The 10,790-nt window shown below is 40.7% G+C and overlaps 1 protein-coding gene across 1 annotated transcript in view; it reads left to right on the forward strand.

Annotated features, from left to right (window-relative positions):
- The window catches only part of LOC102299989 (E3 ubiquitin-protein ligase rnf213-alpha), a gene marked incomplete in the record, with an annotated part of 62,702 nt that overhangs the window by 29,689 nt on the left and 22,223 nt on the right, over nt 1–10,790 (forward strand). The window contains 11 exon segments of the mRNA XM_042214902.1: nt 2–1,626; nt 2,182–2,312; nt 2,538–2,633; nt 2,741–2,862; nt 7,323–7,436; nt 7,516–7,565; nt 7,788–7,938; nt 8,056–8,191; nt 8,435–8,620; nt 9,847–9,965; nt 10,098–10,258. Coding sequence (XP_042070836.1) covers nt 2–1,626; nt 2,182–2,312; nt 2,538–2,633; nt 2,741–2,862; nt 7,323–7,436; nt 7,516–7,565; nt 7,788–7,938; nt 8,056–8,191; nt 8,435–8,620; nt 9,847–9,965; nt 10,098–10,258 — 2,891 coding nt within the window.

A 10,790-nucleotide genomic window follows, 5' to 3' on the forward strand; every position in this document is an offset into this window, starting at 1 on the left:
TTCATGATGGTGGTCTGCATTGAACTGAGAATTCCCCTGTTTATTGTTGGGAAACCAGGAAGCTCCAAATCACTGTCTAAAACTCTAGTTGCAAATGCAATGCAAGGTCCCACATCACATTCTGACCTCTACAAGAAGCTGAAGCAAATACATCTGGTGTCTTTCCAGTGTAGCCCCCATTCAACTCCAGAAGGAATCATCAATACATTCAAGCAATGTGCTCGCTTTCAAGAAAGCAAAAACCTGGACGAATATATTTCAGTAGTTGTTCTTGATGAGATTGGATTGGCTGAGGATTCCCCGAAAATGCCACTGAAAGCACTGCACCCATTACTGGAAGAGGGTTGTGTTGATGATGAGCCAAAACCTCATAAAAGGGTTGGGTTCATTGGAATTTCCAACTGGGCACTGGATCCTGCCAAGATGAATCGTGGAATTTTTGTGGCCCGTGGAGATTTAAATGAGCAAGAGCTCATCAAAAGTGCCACAGGAATCTGCTCCTCTGATCAACATGAAAAGATCAAACACCTGTTCCAACCTTTTGCAAAAGCATATATGACAGTATGCAATGAAAGCAACGGATTTTTTGGTCTGCGGGATTTCTACAGTCTGATAAAAATGTTATTTTCAATTACCAAAACATCTAATGAACCTCCTAAAGCAGATCAAATCACCAGAGCAGTCCTGCGAAACTTCAGCGGAAAAAATGATGATGATGTAATTGACACATTCCGCAATGAACTCAGAGATGACTTTGCCAATGTCAGAATCCCAACTATTGATTTGGTTAAGCAAAGCATTTGTCCAGCTTCCCAAATGGAGGAAAGCCGGTATCTTTTGCTACTCACAAAAAACTATGCAGCTCTTCAGATTCTTCAACAGATATTCTGCTCTCATCAAATCTACCCAGAGATAATCTTTGGGTCAAGTTTCCCGAAAGATCAGGAGTACACACAAATTTGCAGAAACATAAATCGTGTCAAGGTGTGCATGGAGACAGGACAGACAGTTGTGCTTCTCAACCTTCAAAATCTGTATGAAAGTCTGTATGATGCTCTAAATCAGTACTATGTGACGCTCGGAGGTCAAAAATACGTTGATCTTGGTTTGGGAACACATCGTGTGAAATGCAGAGTTCACGAAAACTTCAAGCTCATCGTCATTGAAGAAAAGGAAGTGGTTTATGAGCAGTTTCCAATACCACTCATTAACAGGTTGGAGAAACACTACCTTGACATCAAAACTGTCCTCACAGAGGAACAGAAGGTTATTGCCAGACAACTGGAGGAATGGGTCAATAAATTTGTCTCCTCAGAAGAGAAGTATGATCCAAGTGATGTGTTCATCGGCTATCACTCAGACACTTGTTCCTCTGTGGTCATGCAAGTAACAGAGTGTGAGAGTACTGAGACTGATGCTCAGGTCACTCTGAACAAAGCCAAAGGCATTCTGCTCAACTGTGCCACTCCGGACTCAGTTGTTCGTTTGGACAAATCCAAACTGCCTAATGCAGAACGAGAGCATTTAATGCAAGAATACGTTAAAGAGGCAAGGCACAGTTCACTGGGAGACTACATTGTGTATCACATCCAGCAGCCCCAGCAGTCACACTTCTTATTCACTGAGGTAATTTTTCTTTGTTTGCTTTTCAAAGGAATGTATTAAAAAATTAGGTAGAGTACTGTGATATTATTAAAATCAAGAAGTGAAAACATGCCTCTAATTTATGGGCATAATGACTGTGCTGTAAGAAGATATATTAACTTCGATTGTATAATAATAATTATGCAATCAATTAATGTTACAACTAGTTTTTACTAGATACAGTCTTAATTGCTCATACTATTTCTACTAAGACTTTTGTAAAGTTTGCATTGGATATTTTTATTCTTCAATATTCTAACAAAAAGTAGATATATTTATTTGATATTATTAAAATATATTTAAAAATTTCACTAGGGCTCAGTGAATGAAAACCTGAAATTCAGAAAGAGAATTTGTTTAATGAGAGAGTATCAAAATTCCAAGCAGCTTATGGTCTGCATTATACATTTTACAGGATTACATGTAAAAGATACATAAAAAACATAAACACACTATAAGGCTTTTTCTGTTTTACTCTTGGGAAATAAAAATTTGAGTGTAATATTTTGTAATCTTTGGTTCTTTGGCATTTTCAAGGTTACAACCTTTTCCAGGTTGCTCACTGCCGTGGATACTCAACACCTGCAGAGCCTATTAAACCTTGATGCTGTTCAGCTGCTATCACTGCAGCAGTTTGACACTCAGTACTCATTCCTCAAAAAAATAAGGTATGCATATAAAGAAAATATATATGATCTGTAGGTGTTCATTTTAATCAAACTGAGTAACTGCCTTTTTCCACACTCTTGTGGTTTAATATCTTGTGATCCTTCTTATTAGAAGTGTTTACAATGAATACTTATTTAATAGATCAACATGCTCTTTAGTTATGATTCTTTTTTTTTCAAACATATTAATTACAATATAACAAGATATTTATGTCTCAATACTAGGGATTTTCTGAGCTCAACACACACAGACAAAGTCCTCATTATCCAAGCAGAGTATGATGAAGGATTTCACAAAAAGAATATTATTTCCTCAGCCAAGTGAGTGAGAAGATCATCACACCATCTCTTACTTTTGTATAACTTGCTGACATTAGTGCAACATCTCTCATTCTTTTTGTCTTTTACTTATTGTTCGGATTCCTAAGGTATGCATGCTTCAGCGAAGTAAACAAGTGTCAAACTACTGATGCCATAAAGACATTTGTGTACTTTGTCATCAAACTACCGCGCATGGAGGGTGGAACTTCCTATGTTGGGTTTCAAGGAGGTTAGTCTTGTGTCACACACACACACACACACACATTTCTCGACTCTGCTTATGCAGCAACAGAATCTTGATTAAGGACACATACTAGAACTGCTTGTGTTGCCTCAGGCTGGAACATGCCCAACTTGCAATTGAAGCCTGCGGTTCATGTCCGTATTGTGCCCGGTTCAACAAAAAGTGTCTCCAATGATGGCTAGCGCACCAACCTAGCCTGTCGGGAACAGACCCCTTCTTGCCCATAGGTGAAACTGCCGCCGATAGTGCCGAAAAGGAAGGACTCGTGGAAGCCGAATCTCAGGCTGGCACCAGCTGGGGCTCACAGCTGGACCTAGCTGGAACCCCACACTCCCATCGAAGGCAGACCACTTTCAGTACAACATGACTAAATGTTTCCTCCATGCTAGCTGCTTACCAGGCAGAGCTATGTGAGGCGGCTAGTGCCCAGAATGTGTGAGAAGAGATTACTGTAATCATGGACATGTGCCTCCTCATGCAGTGCTGCACAGTCCAAGACACAGGGAAATCTATGGGGATGATGGTGTTGCAGAAGCAAATCACATGACTCAACCTCACAAATCTGTCAGAGAGGGAGGAGATGGACATTTTGGACATGCCAATTGTGCCTAACAGAATTTTTGAGACTGCACTGGCTTCCATGCAGCAGAAATCTGAGGCGAGATTCAGTTTGGGAATTCTCAGTTCAGAATCCCCAAACGGATGAAGCCCCAGCCACCTCCACACCCCTACTCAGGCAGGAGACAAGGGCAGGCTGGCCACGCTCTCCAGGCGGCTGATTTAAAGCATTTGTCTTTGAAAACAGCTTTGCTGCTAGCTTTAGACTCCGCTAAATGTGTCAGTGACATTTTCCTTACACACTTTACTATATCTATTCATTTCTCATTTTCATTTTTGTGTCGTTCTAGTTTATTTCTTTCTTTTTGTTGTTGGTTCTTATGTACCAGTTGTGTTGTTTATTTTGGATTTAGTCCATTTACCTTCATGTCTCTTGTGCTAATTGGTTGTGTGTGGTGTCTATTGTTGTTTCCTTTGTTGTTTTTGTTTCGCTTATTGTTTCTCTTTTTTCTCCTCCTCTTTTCTTCTTCTTGATAGATATTGTATTACTTATATATGTTGCATAGCTTTCTTTTTTTACTTGTTTTGTGAAATTTTTTGCATGTTTATATTTTGGATACTAATTTGGACTTTAAGTTGTCTTTTTATCATGGTTGCAGGTTATTCAGTTAATCATGTTTAATCAGTAATCATGTTAATTCTCAGTCTGTTTGTTATTTGTGCCTAAGTTATATGTTGTCTATGTACTTTACTATACTAGGGATATTTTTGGTTCCGGTAGATGGTGGCTCTCAAGCACAGCAATGTAAATCACACACACACACACACACACACACACACACACACACACAAACACACACACACAACACACACACACACACACACACACACACACACACACGTGTCTATATATACACATTACACATACATACACAAAGCTGTGTAAACCAACTATAAATAACGAATCTAAACTTATATACATAAAATACAGAAATGAATGAGGTGGAATGAATACTACAAAATGTACATAAGGTGCAGCTGCAGTCTGGCAGTGGGAGCAGTGTGACAGGTCAACTGTTAAGAAGGGAGATGGCGAGGGGAAAGAAACTGTTCCTGTGTCGGGTGGTCCTGGTCTGCAGGCTTCTGTACCGTCTGCCAGAGGGCAGCAGATCAAAAAGTCTGTGTGCAGGGTGTGAGGGGTCTGTGATGATTTTCCCTGCCCGTTTCCTGGTTCTTGAGAGGTACAGATCCTGGATGGAGGGCAGGGGGGTGCCGATGATCCTTTCTGCTGCCCGTACAGTCCGCTGCAGTCTGCTCCTGTCCTGTTTAGTGGCTGCTCCATACCAGACTGTGATGGAGGAGCACAGGACAGACTCAATGACCGCAGTGTAGAACTGGATCAGCAGCTCCTGTGGAAGACTGTACTTCCCCAGTTGTCTCAGGAAGTACATCCTCTGCTGGGTCTTTTTGAGGATGGAGTTGATGTTGGTCTCCCACTTCAGGTCCTGGGAGATGGTTGTACCCAGGAACTTGAAGGTCTTCACAGTTGACACAGGGCTGTCTGATATGGTGAGGGGGAGCAGAGTTGAGGGATGTCTCCTGAAGTCCACTGTCATCTCTACAGTCTTAAGAGTGTTCAGCTCCAGATTGTGCTGACTGCACCAGAGTACCAGCCGCTCAACTTCCTGCCGGTATGCAGACTCATCACCATCTTGAATGAGGCCAATGACAGTGGTGTCATCTGCAAACTTTAGGAGTTTGACAGCCGAGTTCTTGGAGGTGCAGTCGTTAGTGTAGAGGGAGAACAGTAGTGGTGAGAGGACACATCCTTGAGGGGCACCAATACTGAGGGACCGGGTTTCAGAGGTGATCTCCCCCAGCCTCACTTGTTGCTTTCTGTCTGTCAGGAAGCTGGTGATCCACTGACAGGTAGCTGGTGACACGCTGAGCTGGGAGAGTTTGGAGGAAAGAAGTTCAGGCACAATGGTGTTAAAAGCCGAACTAAAGTCCACAAACAGGACCCTGGCATAAGTTCCCGGGCGGTCAAGGTGTTGCAGGATGTAATGCAGCCCCATGTTCACTGCATCATCCACCGACCTGTTTGCCCGGTAGGCAAACTGCAGAGGGTCCAGCTGGTGGCCTGTAATGTCTTTCAGATGGGCTAACACCAGTCGTTCGAAGGATTTCATGACCACAGACGTCAAGGCGACAGGTCTGTAGTCATTCAGTCCTGTGATGGTGGGTTTCTTGGGAACAGGGATGATGGTGGAGCGTTTGAAGCAGGAGGGAACTTCACACAGCTCCAGGGATCTGTTGAAGATGCGAGTAAAGATGGGAGCCAGCTGTTCAGCACAGGTTTTGAGGCAGGAGGGTGAGACGCCGTCTGGTCCGGGGCCTTTCCTGGGCTTCTGTTTCTGGAATAGTCGGCTCACATCCTGAGGGTGTCAAGCCAGCACATCTGGTGTCAAGCCAGCACTGCTGGCTGACTTCTGGCATGGTAAGTGGTATGTCATCCAGATGCCTGGCAATGATGGCACTATTTATGTGATGGCATGCCACTTGTGGCCCGATTGTGGTTTGGTTTATGTGGCCCAGACTCATAGAAAACAGGTCTTCCCTGGATCAGCCACTAGTGTCATAGCAGATGTGGGCCAGGTCTGGCAGTGATGGCACTATTTATGTTCCTATTTTCCTATTTTAGTTAGAAGACCCAAATGCCATGTTGCAATTATACTGCTATGGTAGCCAACGTTTCAAATGCAGGTTTGACAGGTTTGTGAGTGTACACTTTATCCAAAACCTAGTGAAGGTTTACTCATGTTTACCACTGGGTGGCTGTAGCTCAGGAGGTAGACCTACTGATTGCAAGGTTAGTGGTCCGATCCCTGGCTTATGCAGTGTGCATGTTAAGAGTGTGAATGTGTATGAATGTAGTTAGGAAGCACTCAGTTTAGAGAAAGTGTGTGATTGGGTGAATGTGGCATGTTGTATAGAGCACTTTGAGTAATCCTGGGAGAGTAGAAAAGCGCTATATAAGAATCAGTCCATTCACTGTCTGAACAGAGTTTTGTCATGTTACTTTTGCACTATTATGTTCCAGCACATGTTGTTATTACATGGCTTGATAAGGTACACATTAGGCTGACATCTGGGGCCAGAGCTGAAACTGTTCTGGGCCAGCACAGGGCCAGCAGTGTGTCTGCAACTGGCCTTGTGCTGGCCCATGTGTGGGCCACCTCTGGCAAACCAGATCTGGGCCACCAAAGGGTCATTCTTTGCGGTATGTGGGCCATGTGTAAGCACATTGTGTGGGCCAGATCCAGGCCATACCAATGTTGCTATCTGGGATAGGTGAGCTTCTGGCTATTTCTGTGATTGATTGAGATAAGCTTGTCTGGCAATACGGAGGTCTCCATTTCCTGTAGGGAGACATCGAAACAAATGCTAGGAATGACAACTTTAGGTTACGGGTAATTCCACTAGGCACAGCCAAAATAGTAATAAAGGCACTAATTAAGTTTCTTTCTACCTTCGGGCTCCCAAAGACTATTCAAACTGACCAAGGAACCAACTTTACATCAAAGGAGTTTGCGCAGGTTGTTGATAAGTTGCAGATTATATATGTATTATCCAGTCCATAGTGCCTGGAGAGTCAGGGAAAGATTTCATCAAACCCTCACAAGAGTGGGATGAGGGTTTGTCGTTCATCTGCAAACATAACAACATGTTTTAATAACACAAAAACACTAATAGTCATGAGATTAGTTTATATACAATATACAAAACACAGCATGTTGTTATGTAACACCAAAAGTGAAACATCAAAAAAGGGAATGTACTTTAAATATCAGCTGAAACTCACGTCTTTCTTAATGTGACTTTTTCAGGTCCTTGGAGGTCTGTTCACATTGATGATATTAGAAGATCAAAAGAGTTTCTTTCCGATGCTCTTTCCCTTAAAAATAAACTTATAAGTGATCTTTTTAAAGATCCATCTGAGGGTAATTAATCAAATCCTTTTTCTACATTATATTTTGTATATTATGGAAGAAAACATGCAAAATTCTCTCTCTTTCAAAGCCATAGAGAAAGAAGACTCCACTGGTGTGCCACAGAAATATGACTCCACTGTAAGTGTTATTTACCACATTATTTACAGTGCCATTTAAGTGTTATTTACCTTAAAGAATAGTGTCTGTATTTCCATCAAAGTGCAATCCAATTACCTGCTGAATGAATAGTTTTAACATTTGTCCACAGTTTCTTTCTTTTACCTTTGTTGTCTGCAGTGATTTTAGTGTTGTGAATAACTAGTGTGTATGTGTGCTGGTGCTATTAATTATTCTTTTCAGGCATTGGAATGTTTGTTTGATACTACAAATTTGGTGAGAAGTTGTGTTCAGAGTGCAGTGAGCATGCTGAGAGATGAAGCAAACAGTGGTGAATTCAGCACTAAGAGGGTTGAGAATCTGCTCACTCTTCTGGATGGAAACCATACTCAAGGTTAGAAAATAAGTCAGTAAAGATGATCTTTTAACATCAGTCCTGTGCTGGGCACCACTATACTGAAACTGCATTCAAAATACAACAATGTGATGTGAAGTTAATTTTGTTTCCAAGGATTGTTTGCAAAAATTGTGAGGAAGCGACTTCACTCACTGTTAAAGGACAATGAGGTCAATATGCCCATTCTAAAAAGCTGGGTCCTAAATGAGGCATCTAATGACAGTGCTCTTCAAGAAGGAGGGACTTTCCTGTAAGTTCCTCTAATATTTGCTGTACACTCTGATGGTCTGCATTTGACTTTTTTGTTACATTTAAATGCAGTTATTTCTGACATTTATTCACAATTTATTGAACGATAGGTTTGTTGCGTCAAACATAAAGAAATGCAAACAGATTTGGTTTCATTTGACAGACTTGCCTCAGCTGTAACTTTGAGTAGATATCAGCAAATTTATGTTCAATTTTAAGAATGTTGTATGATTATTTCTTTCAGGCACACACTGTGGAGGAAAATCCAAGCAGTTGTCACTCCACTTCTAGCCTACCTGGTCTCAGTCATTGACCGAGATTGCAATATGGACCTTCTCCTGGAAGATGAAGAACAAATTGTGAACTTGTGGCTTGAGATTTTTGGAAACAAAGAGATGCTCAGTTTGCCTTATGTCAGGGTGGAAAATAAGTAGGTATCTCTTGGTTAGAGAATGTAGGCATCTACAGTTACTGGCCAATTCATGGGTGCATTTTGCTCATTCTCGGCCAGTACCTCTGTTGCTTTTAAGACTGTCTTAATTCTTCATGGCAAAGATTCATTAAGGTCTTAGAAACATCAATTAGATTTTGGTCCGCATCGACATGATAGCATTGCACAGTTGCTGTTTGATTGCTTGTTCATGATGCAAATCTCCCATTCCACAACATCCCAAAGGTTCTCTAGTGGATTGAGATCTGGTGACTGTGGAGGCCATTTGAAGACAGTGTCATGAAGAACACTGTCATGTTCAAGAAACCAGTTAAAGATCTGAGCTTTGTGGCATGGCACTTCATTCCTAGAGAAGCACACTTTACCCATAGGATGTGCCCATGAGATGGATATAGTCATGACCGTCACTATGTCTGTGGCTGTTTAAACCATTCTTAATTTATGCGAAGGGGCCCAAATTATACCAAAAATATAATATTTTTTATTTATATATTTATAATATTATGTACTCCTCACACTGTCACCAGCAGCTGGAACAATTAACACAAGGCAAGATGGCTCCATACTTTCATTTTGATTATGCCAAATTGTGAGCTACCATCTGAAAGCAGCAGAAATCAAGAACCATTAGACCAGGCACGGTTTTTCCAGTTTTTTTATTTTTCCAGTTTTTCAATATACTTCAGGGTTTGATGTGTTGTGGCTTTAGAGGTGCAACAATAGAGATGGTTCTGTGGAATAATCTCAGTAGATCAGCAGTTTCTGAATTAGGGTGCCAGTATGCTTTCCACATAGGTCGCTTTGCGTGGTGCGGCATAATAATCACGCAGTTATTTCTATTTATCCTATTTTCCATTAGTACCTATTTGGATCAACTCGCCACGATTCCACTCAGATCGGCTGGTTTTCCATTACAATCAAGTACCACCTAATACATGTGGTCGTCTACTGAGTTGCTGTCGTTGGCTGATTAGAAATTTTAGTTAATGAGCAGTTGAAGAGCCAAAGAAGTGGCCGATGTATTCAGTGCATATTGTTTTATTTACATCTAATTTGTATTGTTGAAAGACAAGACACTCTTATTTTTTTTAATGATCTGGCACAAGAAAATTGTATTTACACTAAAGTAAATCACAGTAGCTGTTTCAAAAAACATCCCTAATGGTTTTCGTTTGCTTGTTTTTCTGACTCTCTCACTTCTCCAGAGTATTAATGGTACAAAGCCATGTCACAGGTGGCCATACCATGTTCTGCCGCCTGCCCTTCAGTTGGTGGATCAAAGAGTTCCTAGATGGGCTCATGATGCAAACATCCAGACATCAAAGTAAATATATATTTTACAAGTAACATATGTAGATATTCACTTTCTAAGAGTTGCACTTTAATTTTAATTTTAAAAAAGTTTTAGATTAAAATCTAAAAGATTACTGACTCTCCCAACTTTGTGTTTTTTCAGCTCATTCAGTTCGTCATTTCTATGATTTGTTCTTGGAAACTCCACTTGGCACTTACATCTCAGAAAAAGCTAATGAAAAAATGAAGAGAGAATTTTGCAAAAGGTATCTGCAAGATTTTGTTTCCATGACCATGAAAGTGGCATCAGATGAAGAGTTAAAGGTGAGAGCGATGCGAAGGATTGTGAATAATAATGATCTCCATTAGTGCAAAATGACAGTTTATTTTCTTAAGTGTAGATATGTTGCACCGTGGCTGGAAAATGCTTGTTTATCTGTGTTTGATTAATGTTACGTTCAGTCTGCTGTAAATCCCACTACTCTCACTGAACTTGAACTCCAGCAAAACAAAAACATGTAACCGGACACAGTTTTCTCTACTGTCCCAACAGTCAAGTTCACTACAATCAAACAACATGTCCATGTAGATCAGCTAAACCCATTTTTATACTTAAAAAATAAAATTTTATTAAAAACGAATCACCATGCACTATAAAGGAAGTAGGTTGGACTGATTGTGGAAATATTATAATTCATGTTAACAAACTGGAGTGAAAAATCAATAACTCAGTGTTATAGAGATTAAAGTATTACTCCATTAATTATATTTTTATTTTGACACTATACACAGCTAGCAGTAGTAGCTACTCATCTGGAACTCTATAAACTTTACTGAAAAGTTGTGTTAATTTCAA

This window comes from Haplochromis burtoni, unplaced genomic scaffold (genome assembly GCF_018398535.1).
Source record: "Haplochromis burtoni strain Fernald_Lab_line unplaced genomic scaffold, NCSU_Asbu1 Contig_625, whole genome shotgun sequence".
In the NCBI taxonomy this organism is placed as follows: Eukaryota; Metazoa; Chordata; class Actinopteri; order Cichliformes; family Cichlidae; genus Haplochromis; species Haplochromis burtoni.